At 38.7% G+C, this 20,294-nt stretch overlaps 2 protein-coding genes across 3 annotated transcripts; one reads left to right on the forward strand and one right to left on the reverse strand.

Moving 5' to 3' along the window:
- The first annotated feature begins 6,989 nt into the window (after nucleotides 1-6,989).
- Nucleotides 6,990-10,736, forward strand: cnga3a (cyclic nucleotide gated channel subunit alpha 3a). Of its 2 annotated transcripts, XM_053322219.1 has the most exons (8): nucleotides 6,990-7,090; nucleotides 7,477-7,566; nucleotides 7,669-7,833; nucleotides 8,089-8,148; nucleotides 8,599-8,799; nucleotides 8,929-9,030; nucleotides 9,112-9,218; nucleotides 9,340-10,736. In XM_053322219.1, the coding sequence occupies exons 1-8, from the start codon at nucleotides 6,990-6,992 to the stop codon at nucleotides 10,734-10,736; spliced, it is 2,223 nt and encodes a 740-aa protein (XP_053178194.1). The 2 variants fall into 2 exon arrangements, with proteins under 2 accessions (XP_053178194.1, XP_053178195.1); XM_053322220.1 differs by lacking the exons at nucleotides 8,089-8,148; nucleotides 8,599-8,799.
- Nucleotides 10,737-12,096: 1,360 nt separating this feature from the next.
- On the reverse strand, nucleotides 12,097-19,234 carry ube3a (ubiquitin protein ligase E3A). Its single transcript, XM_053321905.1, has 11 exons — nucleotides 19,011-19,234; nucleotides 17,733-17,779; nucleotides 17,147-17,439; nucleotides 15,845-17,055; nucleotides 15,611-15,755; nucleotides 14,863-15,068; nucleotides 14,491-14,655; nucleotides 13,847-14,002; nucleotides 13,687-13,760; nucleotides 13,425-13,568; nucleotides 12,097-13,190 (listed from the first exon to the last, which is right to left on the reverse strand). Coding segments are annotated over exons 2-11 (2,517 nt in total). The 5' UTR covers nucleotides 17,735-17,779; nucleotides 19,011-19,234; the 3' UTR covers nucleotides 12,097-13,069.
- Nucleotides 19,235-20,294: the final 1,060 nt, after the last annotated feature.

The following is a 20,294-nucleotide window of genomic DNA, read 5'->3' on the forward strand; positions in this document are numbered from 1 at the left end:
GACATACTCATGAAATCATGTCAAGTATATGTAATTGTGAAGAAGGTTGAATGTAAAGGTAATCACACATGGACACACATGAATACTACTGATGATTGCACCTAAGAACAGGAACAAACAGCATGAGTATAGCTGATTACAGCACATGTACAGATTACTGCACTATTACAGGATTATACAAACAAAACAATACTGAAGAGAGGTGCTTCTTTTGCAACACTTGCTAAAATGTTATATTATTTCTGTATAGCTTCATACATGCAGTGAGAGGAGAGTTTCAGATGTTCCTCATGTTTGGCGGGCGTCTAGTAAAGGCTCACAAATGACCACTTTTGTCCTTGAGGTTGTTATAGCAACCCTGTGTAAGTGTTTGGCAGGGGATAAATCATCTCTGTTTGGAATAAAAGAATGACAAGGTACAAGTAATCATCTCTAGCATCTGATGAACAGAGCACAACTCATCAGCACAAGAGGACTTAAAGCACCGCCACAGCCACTTAAAATGATTCTGGCTGCCAAGACACACCTGACTGCCTACTTATCATGTAGCCTGTGCCTCAGTATCACATTGCAGGCATGCATTGCATAATTTAGTCAATTTATTTAATTAAAAAATATATAATTATCCATTAGATTTTTTAGGATACATAGATTTTATACATTTCTGGAGCCTCTTTTTGTTTGTTTTTGGTGCTCTTGGACACTGCTTTAAAATCACTGAATCACCAAGAAACCAACACTTTCACGCATCTGGATCTCCCAGCACATTTCAAGGACGTAACAGTCTGCCCAGCAACAGTGCACAGTGATGTGTTTGCTCTACACATCCTTCAACATCCACTGGCCAGAGTCACATACAAAGGTATAGCATTTCCACTTGGGGGTCTCATGAGTAACTACTCAACATAGTAAACGGATACTTGAAATTATTTATGTTTTTTAGTGCCATGAACAGACTAAAAACAGCAATAAACTCATCCTATAAACATATATCCTGTGTATTCAAGGCCTGATTTATCTTGGCTACAAAGATATATGGATCATATGATTACTTGTCTGTGTATTGTTCAAAAACTATAAAAAACACATCAGTCCCTGTGACAAAGTGGGTGTGAGACCCCACCATTTGTCTCCGGTACACATGTCATTTGTTCATTCATATTTGTCATTTGTTTGTTTAGCTAGTTTATGTAGCATTGTTTTCACATACCATCACAGACTGAAACACTCCTACAAGGATGATGGTTCTACCTGTATAGTCTGACATAGACATTTTTCAGTAATTCAACATGTGTCTGAGTCTGCCTTCTACCACTCTCCTAGCCATTCTCATCAGGCTTCCCCACAGTCCCATACACACTTTCCTGCAGCTATCAATATGTGCTTGTGTACCAAATGAGTTAAAATGGTCCCCAACAAACACTCCCAGTTGTTTCAGGCAATTATTTTTATTTTCTAATTTGAACTATTATCATTTTTAAAGTATATTCATGACCAGTTTTACATCTGTTCATATCTTCAGTAGGAACCAATGTGCTTGAGGTTAAATGCCAGAGACAGATTATCACCAAATGTATCCTTTGAAGCAGCTGTTACCAATCTATCATATTATGTATATTAACAATAGATCAAATTAAAACTTGGACATGAAAGGTGTAGTTTATGGTGATGACCCCACACACAATTAGGCCGCTGTTTTCAGTAGAAAAGCTCCATATACCTGCCCAGAAGAAAAAGGTTAAGTTAGTAATTAGCTAGTGAACACAGTGGAGCATTAAGTAGCTAAAGTTGCCTCAGGAGTTAATGAAAGCTAAAGAGATTGAATATTGGACTCACATTGAACAGCTTGCCAAATATCTAAATTAACTGTAGGCTACCGTTTGTTGCTTTGTGTCTGCTGGATGTGTAAATGTAGGAGGCAACTGTTTGCTAACACGTTAGCTATATCAAATATGTCAATGTTGTGCTTAGAGCTTTTTTCCTTTGCCACCAAGTGACAGAAACAAATAAATGTACAATTATTGCAAGTGTCACATGTACAGTAGCAGAGCAGGAGACTGAAGGATGATTAAGGCTGAAAAAATAACTTTATTCTACAACGTAAAAGTAACAGAAACACAAGGAGAACACATTTCAAAATAAAACAGGAACTCAAACAGAAACAGAAAGGTCAGGCAGGATGTGATAGCAGGTTTAAATCATTCAAATCATCAATAGACCAACACTGGCAAATTGGAAAAATCTTGTCCCATCCATCAGTGGTCAGTGTCCAGACATTATACTCATTACAACTCAGGATTTTGCATAGAAAATACACATCTGAAGGGATTTGACTGAGCCTGTGAGCTTGTAGTCATACATGCCAGAAAGGTAGAAACTGGATACTGGACCTCTGAATTGCTGCCTAAATCTTCAGCATTCAGATACTTGAATAGTAATTCCAATAATAAGCAATTCACTGAGATTATCAGGCTCATTCTGTTGTGTGTTTAGGTAATCCAGCTACTGCACAAAAACACAGCCTTGCTCTCCTGCTGTCTCCTGCTGTCCACTGTTGTTGTTCACCTGCTCTCTGATTAAGAACACATCCTGGCCTCATGCCTCGGGATAGCTTTGCCTTGTTGTCCTGTGTCTCTGCATCTTCTGCATGATCAATAACAATATCAAGCCCATACTTAACTTACAGTAAGTATACAAAAGTAGACAGACCAGGTGAATCCAGGCATAAGCCAGGGTGCTTTATGAATTGACTACATTTACTATACATCACACACTGTGCATTTAAAGTTGAGCTCACAGTGAGTGTGCTGCCAGCTGGTAAACGGTCCTGATTAGAGACTCATCACATCAGTTTGGACACGGCTCATTGCTGAATGGCTGAGGGGTGCAAATGAAGGGGATGCAGAGTCTGATTGACTTGGAAATAATGCATGAGGAAGCCATGATGCAGGAGACAATTGTTGCACTGTGTCATGGTGCACTCTGGGAAAGCAAGGGTTTAGGATGCAGTAATTACCATGTGCCTTCTGCCACACATGTAAAGAGGCTTTCTGTGCACCTGGAAACAGTCCTAAACCTAATGAGGTTTGGAGAAGGGGAGAGTGATTGGTTGGCTGCTTCTTGATTTTCTTTCACCACAGCAGCATTCAGTTAAAATAAAGCATTCAAAGAACATTAATGGTATTAGCTTTATGCTGCTTCATGGCTAAAAAATGATTTGAGGTGGTTGAATGTATAAATAGATCAATTAAATTAGCTTTGTAATTTTTTTAAATAATTTTCAGAACTTTACCCAAAAAGAAAAAGATCCAAGATTCAGATTTTTGTTTCAGTAGCACTATAATCACATGTAATCAACTAAATAATCAAAACTAAAGGTGCAGTCCTATTAATTTTTTTTTGCATTATTGTATTACATTAGTAGTATTTTGAACAGCAACACCTACCTAAGAGGCTATTAGACTTACAAGCTTCAACATGTTGCATTCAAAGTTCAATTTAGGACTATATTTAAGTCAGAAACAATGTGTGGATAGTCTTAAAGGAAATGTGACTATTAGTATTCACAGAGATTCTGTATAGTAGATAAGCACCTTTTCTGTATATCCAGTACACTGTTTCTATTAATGGATTGCCTAAACCCACTCTTAGTAAAGACAATCCTAAAGTCTATTACAGTGCTAATTCCCTCCAGTTTGAGATGACGACAGATGATCCAAAAAAAAAAGCAATATCATCAATCTTCAGCGGATTTGTCCGTATATTAATTACAAAGTTGATTTTTAAACCAGATTCTTACAAATATCTCAGTGAATATAGGAAAGTTAAAAACCATATGCCAAAGTGATGATCACAGATATATCTCAGAGCAGATATATCTCAGTGTCTGACTGGTCAAGTATTTGTGGTTATATTGACACAAAAGGGGAAATGTTCTGCAAAAAATGGCACTTTACTTCAAGTGACCCTATCCATGAGGGGGCATTAGATGGCTGAAATAGGTACTCAAGTCTAATCTGGGATTAGCGGTGCAGCTCTGTGTATTGCCAAGGGATTTCTCTTTTAACCTTATGCCTTTATGGGGGTAGGGTGGGGTGGGGTGGGGGCAATTGTGACAGAAGTGACACTGAGCTGATGGTGACTGGAGAAACAATTCTTTTCTCTGACTACCCCTAACTCACAGTACTGCTCATCAACTGATTGGCGTCCAGTTGATGCTGCCATTCAAAAGCTATATGATGTGTGCATACATCATCTGTCACATCTCATGCTGAGACATACAATAAACTATAATCTTGGTGCATCAATACAGCAGCTGATCAGGTCATTAACAAGTATGTATCTTGTATTATGCAAAGGAGAAAAACATGTGGCCTTAACTTTGACCAGCTGTTACAAGCATATTTTAATAAAGTAAAGATGAACTTATAATATAGGGGGGGGGGAATATTTTCTAGCCATTAACTGCAACATGCTGAACAGAAAATTTAGTTTATTTGGTTTATTCATGTAATATCACCATATACATGCGTAGACCTGTCAAATTTTATCAGTTGGGAGCTTTGCATATTATGTGATCTATCAGTCATGTTTGTGTGTGCTGTGAGTTGAGGACAGTGAGGACAGGACTCCTCCCCTCATCTGCTGTGGGACCTGTCAGCTCAGCCTCCTCTCTGATCATCCAGCACAGCCACTGCTGCCAATCATGGACAGCCGGTAACGCTACTTTCTGGTGACGCTGTGCACAGACAAAAGGGATCGGGAATATTTCGCTGGAGTAATTTATCATATTTGTGTTTGGAATATGGATTTATACAGAAACAACCAGAGGGGAACCATTTGTTTTATCAGCTTACAAAACTCATTGTAAGAAGGCTTCATCCAGGTGGGTTTATTCTACCATTAAAGACTTTGAAATAGTTTGAATTTTAGATCCTAGAAAAAAATGCATCACTAGAACCTCCCTTAAATATTCTCTTGAGATTTAAACCAGCATTTGCAATCTCTTTAAGTTTTGTTTGTGAGTTTTAGATATTCTGCAGTTTATCACAGCAACAGGGGGATTATTAGAGATGCTCACAGTATGATGATGCATCAAAATGCCTTTAAAATGTGGCGATGCAATCAATATATAATGTTGGTTGCATTGCAAAGAAACACTTTAGAGACAACACTTAGTATTTAGAAAGAACACAGAAAAATGTAAACACACATGCTCATATTATAAAGTACAATGTGACTCATACGGTTATTTTACCTTTGTCAGATGCTAAATATCCACAAAATAATGTGTTAGCTATGTAGTGCATGCGGGAATAAAGACTTTTATTATTATCATTTGTTGTGTTCAAATGTAGGAGATGATGGAGAAACTGTCTGTCTATTGAAGATCATCAAATCATCACATCATTTTACATGTGTAATTGGTTTTAAAAAGAATATTGAGCTATTTCTTCTAGAAAACCCGAGAAAGATAATTAATGCACAACCTTACCTCAAGTCTCAAGCCTCTTAGTAGGTCTTGACACTAGAGTGCAGCATGACGACTAATCTCCAGGAACAAAAACAGCAATGATTTAAACATTTGTTCTTATTTTAAAGAGCTGTTTATCAAACACCTTTACACATTACACTAATATATTACAAATGGCATCCTTGACATTATTATAAGTATATTTTAACACTATTTTGCTCAGAAATGTTGAGATCAGATTCGAATATCAGGCTCAGGTTTTGTGCATCAGTAAATTCAGTTCCTGTAAATAGTCACTGAACAAAAGAACATATTACACAGACACTGTTTTTAGGAATTTGTGGTATAATTGAACATCTCAAGTGGCAGATATTGCCACCCCAATGCCAGAGAGCTGGCATGCATTTCAAGATTCTCAGAACAACTGTGACTCTGTGATTAAGTGCAGTTGTGGTTCCTCACCATAATGTTGATTTCTAATCATTTTTGGTCTCCAAGCTGTTCAGTGTTAATATTGATTCTCTGGATGCAGTGTGGTTCAGAGATGATGATGATGTCATTTACATTTAGTGTACAGAGCAGTGTTGGGTTTACCTTTAGTCACCCTTCAAACACTCAGCTTCAGTGTGATTTAATTTAGTGGGGGTTGGTTATCTCCTTGGTATTAGCACTAATCTACATGTCTGCACGTGTTACAACCATCGGTGCTCCCCAGAGATCAGTGAATCATTATTTACCAGCAAATTGCTGAACAAAGTAATATATTGTTTGCAGCAAAACAATTCATTAAACCTTTAAAAACTTAAACAAAATCTTAATAAGTAAGAATATTCCCACATGATGAACTGCATTAAAACATAAAAATAAGATTTTTCTAAATGCAGTTCCTTCACAGCATCATACGATAAGGTGGAACTGACCATTTCTACACACTGTACTGTACCTAGAAGTGAAGCAAGTTACTGCCCTCAGCCATGTATAGTTGTACCTAGTCTTTAAGTGCCCTAATGGACTTAACTTGATGTATACATGGCTGAACATAGCAACTTCACTCTACTCTATAAGCCATAGCTTAGTTATTTTAAAAACCAGCTGATCACAGAGTGCTATTACCAGAGATCACTGACCGTTCACAGAGAGAGGGCACTGATCCTGTTTAGTGTTAAGGACATAATAAGGATGTATTTTTAGTTGCTACTCTTTGACAGAGAGTGAAGAGTGGTGGTCAGTAAACACATCAACAACATGGCTCTCAGGAGACAAATTTGGGACAGTTGATGGCAATGATAAACTTTGATTAGATGCAGCATAGTTTCATGTTTTGCAGTCTTTTTCCAAGTACATGACCGGTTTCTAAAAAGCACAAGCACATACACATGTTTAAATGGACACTCAGCTCTGTCCTTGTGACATTGGCTTGTCAAATCTTATGTTTGTACCACAACATGGCAGTCTCTTACAACATATGTTTCTCTGTTCCTTGGTGTTCCAGGCCAGCAGAGCCGGACACGACAACATGGCGAAAGTCGGCTGCGAAAACTCCTTTTCAGCCAGACAGCGGTTGTCCAGCCACATACCTAATGACGAGCTAGCTGTCATCGAGAATGGGGACAGCAGGTCTGATATCACCACGCAATTCTTAAAATTCAAGTAATATTAAAAACATTAACGATACACTATGTAAGGTTTGGCAACCTGCACCAAACAAATAGGTGGCAACATCTCAGCAGAAAGCACAGGGCTAGCTGGTTAACTTTAGTAGATGTTTCTGCAACACAATACCTAGAAATCTTAAACGTGATGTCATTGTCACTGTTATTTCTTCACATTCTGTTGATAGTTTTAGTTAATTTTTTAATGTTTTAAACTAAAGTGCTGGTCAAATTTTACACAGTGCATCTTTAATCATGTGCTGCTTTGCAGGTTTAGATTCCAGCTATGAACTCTGAACACTTCCCAACATCTTGTCAATGTCACATTTTTTCCCACCTACTGTCTCGCAGAGCTCACTCTCTTTGTGAAGACAACTGTGAGAGAATGCTGTCTTCAGAGTCCCACAGAGATTCATTTACAGGTGCCGGGGCAATGGCCAGGTAAAGCAGATCCTAGTGAATATCCATGTGTTCTGAATCAGTCCCCTCCTAGCTTAGATGGGTGTCACTCTGTATTTCTTTTGCCTCTTGCTGACCTTCTAGGCTCTCTTACTTCTTCTTCATGCTGCGCAACTGGGCATCTCACAGAATGAACCCCGAAGCAGAGAGGCATGACTCCTTTTTGGAGCGCTTCAGAGGCCCTGAGCTCAAAGACTTCTCCAGTCGAGAGAGCAATGTTGGTAACAATGACGCACTCCGCAAAAGAAAGTAAGTACTGTACACATGTAGCAGCACTAATCATAGTCAGTGTGTAAAGGTTTAATTGTCACTCACAATGACAATCTTTCAGGTTGATTTTGTTTGCAATACTTCAAATATGCTCGACAAACCATGTCATATGGTTCTTCAAAGCTTTGATGAGCCAAACCAGACTGAAGGAACTAGAAAAGGATGTTTAAAAAGCCTATGTGAGACACTGTGAAGGTTCGCTGTGAAAAAATGTCCTTTCATGTCTTTCCAAACTCTTGTCAGTAAATGGCCGCTGGCTGCTTACAACATGAATAACTGCAACAACACAGATGAGTAAGTGTGTGAATATCCATAGAAGTAGATTAAGTAAATAGAAGTAGTTTTTATTAGTCGTGGATCATGCTGGACATTAGTAGCTCACTTTGTTGTAACAACTGTGGTATATTCTGCAGTTAATAGCATAGCTAATAGCACAGAAACATGTTTCCCATTTTCATTTCCTTTTTAGTATATCCTTACCGCCTGTTCAGTCCTTTTGGTTGCTTGTGGGAATGTTTTGTTGCAAGTTTTCAAGTTCTCAAGACATGAAAATCATCTGTGTTTTGGTGCCATCTGCTGGAAACATATAAGACCTGCACCAGATCTTCCAACAAAAATCCAAAACCGTGAGGCCTCCACTAGACCTCCTCATCATTTAGTTTGGTAGACTCCCGACAGTCCCTCATAGACTGCCTCTGTCCCTTTTTTTCTTACCAACATAAAAACTAAACTTGTGATCTGTAGTAAAAAAGAGGACAAAAAAGACGAGATTAAAAAAGACGAGAAAAAGGAGGAGGAGAAAAAAGACGAGAAGAAAGACGGGGACAAGAAGGAGGAGGAGAAAAAGGATGAGAAGAAAGACGAGAAGAAGGATGAGAAAAAGGATGAGAAGAAAGATGATAAGAAGGATGATAAGAAAGACGATAAAAAGAAAGAGGAGCCCCCGTAAGTACTTCATTAGATACAATGAGTCTACTGGGACCTGGAAAGTTAATTACAGAAAACAAACCTGTCTGTCTGTTTCACACTTAGAAAATCTTGCAACAAAATTAATTAACACTGACTTGTTTTTAGGAAAGAAATCTGGATTATGGATCCAGCTACAGACCAGTACTACAAGTGGCTGACCGTCATTGCTGGTCCAGTATTTTACAATCTGATGATGATTGTAACAAGGTATTGTCCACGTCACAGACTTCACAACTTATTCTTCACTCAGTAATGCAAAATTTTAAATATCTTCTTCTTGTGTTCTAGATCCTGTTTTAACGACCTCCAGGAAAATTATTCAAAATTGTGGTTAGTCTTGGATTACACCTCAGATGCCATCTACTACGCAGACACATTTGTGAGAGCAAGGACAGGTATGATTCTTGAAAATGTTTATTTGAAGATATGATAAAGGCACAATTTGTATGTAGAATTATTTTAACTATCTTGTTTCCTTTGTAGTTTTTGGCTACTAATTTTGTCTTTATTCCTCAGGTTACCTGGAACAAGGGCTGCTGGTAAAAGATAGCAAGAAACTGAGAGATAAATACAGAACAACATCTCAGTTCAAGTACGATATGATTTCAATGATACCCACTGATCTACTATTTCTGAGATATGGATACAACAATCCGGAGTTCAGATTTAACCGTCTTTGTAAAATGTCTAGGCTTTTTGAGTTCTTCGAGCGGACAGAAACTAGAACCAGCTTCCCGAACATGTTTCGAATCAGCAATCTCGTACTTTATATCCTTGTTATTATCCATTGGAATGCTTGCATGTTCTTTGCCATTTCAAAAACCATTGGTTTCGGAACAGACACTTGGGTGTATCCCAATACAAGCCACCCAGAGCATGGCCGATTGGCCAGAATGTACATCTACTCCCTGTACTGGTCCACGCTGACCCTTACCACTATTGGAGAGACACCTCCACCAGTTAGGGATGTTGAATACCTCTTTGTGATTGCTGATTTCCTCACCGGTGTCCTGATCTTTGCTAGTATCGTTGGTAATGTCGGTGCCATGATCTCCAACATGAACGCCTCTCGTGCTGAGTTCCAGGCAAAGATCGACTCCATAAAGCAGTATATGCAGTTTCGAAAGGTCACTAAAGATCTGGAGGCCAGGGTCATCAAGTGGTTCGACTACCTGTGGACGGAGAAGAAGACCTGTGATGAGAAGGAAGTTTTAAAGAACCTTCCAGATAAACTCAAGGCTGAGATTGCCATCAACGTGCATCTGGACACACTGAAAAAAGTGCGTATTTTCCAGGATTGTGAAGCTGGTCTGCTGATTGAATTGGTGCTCAAACTGCAGCCACAAGTGTTCAGTCCTGGAGATTACATCTGTAAGAAGGGGGATATTGGCAGGGAGATGTACATCATCAAGGAGGGTAAACTAGCTGTGGTGGCCGATGATGGAGTCACTCAGTTTGTAGTGCTCAGTGATGGTGCATACTTTGGGGAAATCAGTATATTGGGCATAAAGGGCAGTAAAGCAGGCAACAGGAGAACCGCCAATATTAGAAGTGTAGGTTACTCTGATCTCTTTGCCCTGTCAAAAGACGACTTGATGGAAGCCCTCACTGAGTATCCAGATGCTAAAAAGGCTCTGGAGGAGAAAGGGAAAGCCATCCTAATGAAAGACAACCTGATTGATGAAGCGGTTGCGAACGCTGGCGCCGACCCCAAAGACCTAGAGGAGAAAATTACCAAACTGCAGACCAACCTGGATGTCATGCGGACCAAGTTTGCCCAGCTGATGGCAGAGTTCACCTCCAACCAGACAAAGATGAAGCAGAGGGTCAGTGATATGGAGGCCAAAGTGAAATCCATACAGCCAGAGGACCTATCTGAAGTGGTGGCCGACAAGGACAAAAAAGTGCAGTAATATGAGATATGATACCCGAGGACTTTACATGAAATGAAGGGATTTTTCATTTAGAATAGTAGAGTGACAATTTTTAAAGGCCCATGTTTATATCTATTTATACACTTTATCATCTTGTGTCAAATTGTGTACAGTGCATGCAGGAAACATGTTTTTGTTTATATGCTATGATTGACATTCACTTTCATGTTGTCATGAAACTACCTGAGGATGTTGATCAGAAGTTCTTGTGTATGCAAAAAGAGGCTTTTCATAGCCTTAGAGTAATGAAGAATGATTTTTTTTCAGAGCAGTATTGACATTTTTTCCCAGGAAATATCTCAATCCATCTGTAGAGTATATACTACATCTCACACACAATAATACAACTGAATATCCATTTGATACTGTAAATATGAATGTACAACAGTTCTGTTTATAAGGTATTATCAGCATACACTATGACCTGTAAATCTGCGAAATTATATGTGAATAAACATTAAATGTTCATATAACATACATTGCATTTGTCTAAATTGTCATTTTATGGCTAAGAGAAAATGTTTTTACAATCTTTTCTGCAGAGGTGTGAACTTTAGAGTTTTTTTCTGAGGTCTGAGTCTTTGTGACTTAGCTTCAAATGCAACTGTAATTTTTTATCAGGTGTGTGTGTGAGTGGGTGGGGGTTTATCAATAAATCCACCTATGGCTTTTGATTCCGATGTTTCTAAATCCTGAGTGGGGCCTGAAGTATGTGGCATCACCTTTTTACAATTATACAGATATCGCTAAAGCCAACCGGTACTGTTCTAACACTGACAGAAAAGTTTGTGTTCATGTATGACCCCATGTGTCATTGTAAGGAACATACATTTTCCTTAAAACTTGCAATAACAGATTTTTTTGCCAGATGGTGCAGCAGAAACAAGCTGAACACGTACATATTACCTTTTACATTTGTATGGCAAACATTTGCGTATACACATTCAGCTTGCACAGAGCAACATTAGCATTTACTTGTCATCATGTCTCTGCTTTGCTTTCAGTCTCGACCAACTGCTGCACTATGTTTACTAGCTAGCTGCTAACTTTGTCTATTTGGTGCTTGGCAGGTAGTGTACACTAGGTTTTTAGAGGTTTTCACTGAAAACAGCTGTCGACTGCAGCAAAAATAACACTATGATGCAATGTGACTCAAACAACAATAAAGTTGCAGGCTGGAAAATAAAAACAATGAGCATAAAGATGTTATAAATCTCTGTTGAGCTATAGGAAACTGCAGTCAGGTGATGAAAAATGTGGTCCACAGTTAGTAGTCATAATATCTATGTTGTGTGGTTAGTGGGAATTCCTTCAGTGCATATTTATGACCAAGTTTATAGATTATTTCACCTTTATTTACTTTGCATAATAGTTGCTTTACATTAGAGTTTCACATTATCTGCATATTCTTAATGTACCTGAGATATTTGGCCAAATAAAACATTAGATGTGACTTTTTTTTCGTACATAGGCATTGCACATGTTGGCGACGCACTTACAATCAGTGACACTTCATAGCAAACAAACCTGGAGAAAAGAAAAGCTTTTTTTCAGGATGTGAAAGTCTGGACTGACCAGTCAGTTCTCTGAAACCCTACGAGCTATTGAAACCACACTATCTGGTCAGATTTACTGTTTCACAACACAAAGTACAGTATTCATTTTAAATGTAATACAAGAGGCACAACACAGAAACACTTTAAAATATCCTTCTGGTTAGTGGTGAGTTTGTCACACTGACAGGAAAAATAGTTGTGTAGTAATAAATAAACTTATCAATGAGGAGATTAGGATTAGCAGTAATATACAGGGATTCACCTTAATATACAATGACAATTGTACCCTATAAGCACCATTGAGCCCAGTACAGTGACATGTGAGAATAGAGTCTGAGGACTGAATATACTGCCACATTATGAAAAACTTAAATAAAAGACAAAAGTCAAACAAAGTCAATAAATATATGTGCCGACATTCACATAAATGCTGTGTGTAAGTGCACTTTCACAGTTTCACAAATCAAATACTGTTCATGTTTACTCAAAAACAAAACACACGTGAAAAAAAATAATTAAGTGCCTTGTTAAACTCTTTGGGAAACTTAATGTATATGAAACCGACTCTCAAAGGAAACACTGCCTCAGAGTGAAAGGCCGACTGTGGAGTTTGACTGGTAGAAGTTGGTTAGGCACAGGGTTATTGCAGCATTTTGTTATCATGGCATTTCCCTCAGTATTGTTGTGACACTCCCTTTTTTTTGTTGAAGTTAAAAAAAAATCAAATGCAGTCAGAAAACGTTCTTTATGACTCTGTCACAGCATCCCAAATCCTTTGGAGTAAGTGATGGCCTTCAGGAGTCTTTCTCTCAGCTTTTCCTTGGAGGAGTACTCAGGAAGCAGCAGCGCATTGAAGCAGGTGTGAGAGGTTGGTAGCCTGCAAGAAAGGATAGAAAGTAAGTGAGACGGATCTGAACTGAAAATAGTTTATCCGGTGTGTTTAAGCATCAGGTGAATGTACTAAATCTTTAAGCTCACATAATAAAGAAGTAACAAATTGTCAGTTGTGGCACATTTTCTGGTATGTTGGGATGATAAAACAGTGGGAAAGGGGATTGTGTGGCTGGATATATCTAAATAAAACCAAAGTGAAAAGTTAGCTGCATTGTACCTGTCTGAGTCAGAGCCATTTTTGGTGATGATCATTTTTAACTTGCCAAGCCCGCCAACTGGTGCTCTGTCTGTGCCTGTGGTAAACTGAAGAAACAACCTTTTCTGCTCCTCTCCAAATGAGTTAATTGTTTCCCAGAAATCTCTGTCCACAAAAAACAAAAGAAAACTTTAAATAAGAATGTCCTGAATGATAAGCTGGTCCAGATGGTTATAACATGTTTTCACATTATAATTAAACTAGTGTGCTCAGGATTACTTACTTGATAATTTGGGTGTCTTTGCTATAACCACCATCATATTCTGTTGTCTTTTCAAGAGCTTCAAAGTCCAGTTTCTGTGAAATCATAAAAGGTGAAACTCTAAGTCAAACACTGACTGCAATAAAGCAACAAAAATCTGACCTCTGGCTTGTTTCCTCACCCTGCTTCCACAGATAAGCAGCTCTACTTCCTCAGGTCTGAACAAATACTTCATTGGGGACTCATTTGTAACCATCAGGAAACCCTTTTTGAAGGCCCTGAACTGTCTGTCCACACTCTTGTTCAGTATGTACTCAGCATACATATCCACAAACTCCTGTGAATTACAGATGGAAATGACAAAAAACATAAAATATATAGCAAAACAATTATTCAATATTTCATTTGTCATAACACATTATACAGTAAAACTGATGTAAGTCTTAGACCAACACTGAGTCAGTGTAACTCTGTGCATTTACAGTGATGTACACTGTTTTGTAAACTTTGTCTCATTAGGAAAGACAGCCAACAGTATATATTGTAAAGGAAGAGGCAGCTGTATTGCATTTTTCATTTGCTTCCTGTTACTGTGCTTGTGAAATGTATGTTTCAAGCAGAAGAGGAACAAGACACACATGTCTGTTATTGATTCTGATATTTATGTAAGCACAGTGTAATAACTTTTTAATGAAATGTGGTGAAGAAAAATACTGTTAATTTGATATCAAGCTCCTGTCTGGTGTACTGACTTCAAATGGATGTAATTATAATCATCCTTGACTACTGTGCTTTTGAAAACAATGTTTTCTTTAGATAATTCACCTGTCTATTCTCCTTAGTAACAGGGATTTGGTCTCCTTCCTCCTTCAAATCATGTAAGACTGGGTTTCCAAAAAGGTCTCTGTGTGATATCTGGAAAGTGAGTGCCATGTCTTTCTCCACATTGCCAGTATATTCAAGTAGCTGCTTCAAACTGTGGTAGAGATCCTGCAAAAGGAGAAACAACAGATAGTAAGCTGCTATAGCAATAAAATAGTTAGCTTTCTGTTTGTGGTTTCTTTCCAGCAACTCTGAAAACTGCTTTGTGATTTTACCTGTCAAATACAGTATTATAACACCATCCACATCACAGATGTCTGTCAAACTGATGCATTGTATTTCACTGTTCATTAACTTCAGAGAAAGTCACTGTACCGGATGTGAATCAGACAGATCCAGATAGGTTCCTTTCTTGCCCATGAGTTTCCTGTAGACAACCATTGGGAAATGCACATCTAGGATGCAGTTGTTGTAAATGGCAAGCCCCAAGACGATTCCAATGAGAGAGTACTGCGCTTCATTCTCCAGTGAGGACGAATTAAACCAGAAGAGTTTTGTGTCGTCATCATAGGTGAACATTCCTGTTCAGAAGGTTAAAGAGAGAGAAATACAAACAGAAGAAAACATGTAAATACTTAATGGAATAGTTAAAGGGAGATAAGAAAATTGGCACAATTTTAGTGGCTATGTGCTAAATATAAAGCCAGTAGCCGACTAGCTTAGCTCAAAATAAAGACTGGAAACAGGAAACAGGTAACTTGTTGTGATTTTACGAGAGGTTATTTGAACTCTTGAACTAAGCAGTGACTTCCTGTAATAACCCCCTGCAACACGTCTTTTATACCCTTGTAGTTGTAAAATTTTAACAAACAAGATAAGATGTATCATTTGTGAGTCTTAGAGATATGTGTTGTTTTGTTTTTACCACTGGACATAACCCTGGTAACCATGTCCACATGCTACCAGTCGTTATGCTAAAATAAACTAGCATGAAGTTAAGGTATCAGGAAGTAACTCCCAGAAAGAAGGACCAGAAGCAAATGCTCCAAAATACTTAAATATGATAACAGGGATGCAATGGATGCAAATGTATACATAGTAAAATTGTGATTTCCTGTCTCACCTATGTCGACGTTGAAAATTTCCTCCAGGACCAATTGAAAGAACTCCTTTGAAACCCCTCCCTCGTCTACACCTTGTTCCCCCTCAAATTCAACAAACAGCTGTTTCTTCAGGTCAGACGGGTTCTCCATGGAGATCATCTCCAGCTGAAACACAGCATGATTCAAATTAGTTGCCAAACAGCAGCTCTGAGCCTCAGCAGTAACAAAACATAGCATATCAAACTGTGACTCACTCTGACGAGGGCGTCGTCGATGATGTGATCTCTGCGTACTTTGAGTTTGAGATAGGGGTTCGGCTGCTGGCCCTGCACCATGCTGTAGAGGGCCGTGAGGCGTCTCTCGCTGTACATCCTGATCCTGTTGTCATAGTACAGCCCTTGATTTTTGGTAATGATGTTCAAGATGAAGGGGCAGCTCTGGAAAGAAAACTTGGTTTCTGCATCAACCTTGAAAAAGGTGAAATCCTTGTCCATCTCCACCACGTCGTTCAGTGACTCGTTGATAAAATCTTCAAAGGGGATGAGGGGCTTCCTGCTGTCTACGGGTCTGATGCCCAGTTCTTTCTCCAGCGGATCGACCCGAGGACCCTTTTTATAGAGCCGCTCCTCTCCTAGCAGCTCATGTAATGTGAGCTCCTCTGAATCCGAGTCTTCATCATCGTCCTCGTTGTGTTCCATATCCACATCGCCACCCAAGATGCTTGCGTAGAAGACAACTTTTAAACACTTGGTAGCAGCCACTACAGTCTCATCATCATTTACCAGATTTTCACCGTCATATTCATTGCAGACAACTGTGAAAGTGATGAGCTGCTGGAACGTCTCCATCATACGACGGATATGCGGTAGATCGTACTGGGACCACAGCTTTGAAAGCCTGGCGAGTGCAGGCACTGGCAGCTTGCTCATTGCCTTGCAGAACTGCGGCAAAGCAAATTCAAGGTACTCAGGGCTGTGAAGGTTATTGTTCTCCATCACAATGATGAAGATATTCAAGTAGTCTGGGTTTGTCTCGTACACATCGAGGTATTCCAGGTCAAGTTCTGTATTCGGAGTAAGGTATACTAGCGCATTCACGAGAGCTGCGTCAACCTGGTCTATGCTTAAAAGTTTGTCATAGACTCTCCTCACTGCGTCAACGTCGACTGTGACCTCACAAGGGTCGGACACATTATTTGGAGCCTCATCTGGTAAAGCGGCCGCAGAGGAAGCTCCCGTCTTCTCTGAGGTTCGCTCACTCTTCTTTTCATGCTTCTTGACTTCTGTTGGTTTTAATGAGTCAGGTTTTTCTGTAGTGTTCGGTTCATCCTTTCTAAAACTCTTTATCAGGCCCTCTGCGCTAGAGAAAACCCTGCCAATGACGTGGATGAGAGCAGAGTAGTCTCCTTTCTCCTCGCAGGAACTCAGGATCGTACAAACAGTGTTCTCTGTGAGGTAATTAACATCTGGACCAAAACAGCAAAATAAAAACTGAATTAACAGAGTGAAATACTTCAAAATCAGTGGCCATAAGAGTCAGAGTCAGTTCTACAATACCTGAGAAGTTCTCTTTGGAGGGACTGAGATCCATATCGCTCATCTTACTGTCCAGGAGAGCACTTCTGTTGGTGCCGGAGTCTGGATCCAATTCTCTCTTGTAGGAGTGAGGATCACAGAGTTTGGCATTAATCTTAAACAGCTCAAGTGCTTTGACGGCTGCCGTATTTTTATCCAAAGGTTGAAAATCACAGCATGATGCGCAAAACTCATTCGTGCAGTTGCCATTTCCACAGCCGTCAGTTAACTGCCGAAAGTAGCGCTCAATTAGATGCTTTGCAGTCGTTCTGTTCCTGTGCAAAATATTCAAACAGGAGGTCAGACTGATGATTCAGCATCATCTCTGGTTAGAACAAAAAGCAGAAACACATACTTGCGATGCAAATAATAAAATATATGCAATGAACCTCACTACTGTACAGGACTAAACATCAAACAAGCATTATTACACTAGTCTTGTTTTCAAAGGCTACTACATAACGACAAATAGATAAAAAACACGGGTGCAACTCTAAGAAAAGACATATTAGTTTAACTAAGTGCCTTTATATTAGTGTTGAGTGCAAGTCCACATAAAGTGACTTACATTCGGCTGGATTAAAAGTCCTTCCTGCAGACCCAGTGGACAGTCCTCTGAAAGAAAAGTATAGTAATAGAGCCCAACTGTAAATGTATGGCATATTAGTGTTAGTCATTGGTCCTGAACTAATAATCATGTTGGGAAAATGGGTGACACATGTCAGTCATAATATATGTATATGTTTCAGGTATACCCCAGCAGATACATAGGCCACTTTTCTTTCTTTCTTTCTTTTTAACATAAACACACCAAAACATGTTTTATTACGAGAACATTTGTTTTTTAAAGGACTGATACCAAGATATGGACTTTTCATAGTTAAAAAAAGATTTGAGAGCCTGAAAAGTTGCCCAGAGGAAAAAGTGTACAATGTGTTGAATTAAGTTTTATATGAATTTTATACTCTATGCCTGAAAACAGGTATAGTATCTGAGAGCTTTGAGCCCTGATTTCAGTATAGAAGTTTCTTAGCATACACCAACATAAAAGTTCATATAAGGCTGCAATTAATGATTTTTTTAATTTTTTTTTATCATCGATCAATCTGATGATTACTTTCTTGATAAATCAATGAATCATTTGGTCTGTAAAATGTCAGTCCCAGAGTCAAAGGTGGCATCTTCACATGAAAAAGACATTTAGTTTACAGTCAAGTGATGGAAAAGAAATAAAGCAATCAAGCATTCAATTGTCACCTTTGAGAAGTTGAAAACAACACATTTCCAGCACTTTCACTTTGGAAAAATGACTGAAACTTTGAGTCTAGTATCAAAATAGATGCCTAGGCTATACATTTTCTGTGGATCAACTAATTGCCTAATCAATATATCTTCCCAATGTGTTTTTTTTTGGTGATTAATGAGCCCTAGATTTGAAAAAAATCCTCCTTGTTCTGTCTTGTGGGACAATTACTGAAGAAACAACTAGACAGATGTTTAATGTACTAATACATTGTTTTTTGTTTTTTTTTTAAAAGAGAGAGACAGTTGAAAATAAAAATATAGAAACAACAACAGGCATGAAATCAGAGAAGGTGTTAGGTTAGTGTTTGTTCTGATTCATTAAAGGCCTGGACATTCAGCTCATGTTGTTATGTTGATACATTTTTTGCCACAGCTGACAACAAACAACGGCAAAAAACAGCATGACTTTACCATTGTATTCAAGCCTTGTTAAATTATAGGATGACAACAGGGCGTCGAGCCGTCAAACAACAGTTTTTATTAGTTAGAGAAGCTTTAATTCCAGCGTCATGCCATGTGTACGGCAGCTTCATGCACCAACCTGTGTTTGAACAGTGCTGTGTCTGTCAGTCTGTCAGTGACACTGCAAAAACTCCTCAGTCAGTCACTCAGTCAGTCAGAGAGCTGCAGCAGCGACGTGCAGTCCGGACAACTTTCCGTCGCTCCGGGTCAAATCTCTTCACTTTACGGCAAAGCACCTAAATAAAGCTGAAGTGAGACGGCGTTAGGAAGTCCTGATACTTTTAGTTTGCAGGTCAGCGTAAAATCTCCTCTTCTACCATCTTGTAAACAAGAGCGATATATCCCGGCATGCAGCGCGAGACTGTCAAACATCACGACCCCCCCAAACACCCCCCCCCCCCCCCCTTCCTCCTCTCTTCTTCCTCCTCCTCCTCCTCCGCCTCCTCTCCCACCCTGCCCTCCAACGGCAACTCTCTCCCACCCTGCCCTCCAACAACCACAGCAGCCATAAATAAAAATCCCCTTAAAGCAGAGATTATACTGCAGGGTTTATTCTCTGCTCTACACTCATGGGGAAGAAAAGAAAGAAAGGAAATGTGAGTTGGTAATAATTTTGCCCAGGAGGAAATTATATATTCTGTCTAACTACTACTGAAATCATCCCCAAAATGTATTGTCTTCATGAATGAATTTAAAATGTACATGAAATCTCTAAAACGGTGTCTAAAGTCACAAAATATATATATGGTGATGATTTGATAATGATTTAAATAATTTCCTCACTGAAATGGATAGATGAAACTGATCTGAATCCCCCCTTTTGAAATCACTGTTTATTTGTCTTATGTTACTGTATTTATTTGATAACATTTATTTTATTGATATGTTTATTTTATTTTATTTCAATCTGAATCAATGTATTATATTGAAGCACCAGTGTTATACATTGAGATGATTTGCACGAATGCTAGATTGATGTTTCCTTGGCGTTCTCTTTATACTGTTGCAATGTATGTACAATGAAAGTTGCCATATTTGTTTATTTTTGTACGTTTTCAATAAAGCATTAAAAAAAATAATAGTACATTCTTGCTAGGTACTTGCTATTGGCTAGTTGCATAAGTCTATGGTAAGAGTACAATAAAGTAATTAAAGCCATTCCAATTCCCTTTAAAGCAATGACACAACAACTGGTGGTGCATTCAAATGTTTCGGAAATGAGATCACTCTGTGTAGAAGGAATCAATTTAGGTAGTCCACAATTCTCTAATAAATTCATTAGAAATACTATCCTTACCAGTTAATAAGAAAATATGTTCTGCGTGATTACAATGATGTTGAGGCAAGAAAAATAAGGAAGAGA

Source organism: Scomber japonicus, chromosome 7 (genome assembly GCF_027409825.1).
Source record: "Scomber japonicus isolate fScoJap1 chromosome 7, fScoJap1.pri, whole genome shotgun sequence".
NCBI lineage: Eukaryota > Metazoa > Chordata > Actinopteri > Scombriformes > Scombridae > Scomber > Scomber japonicus.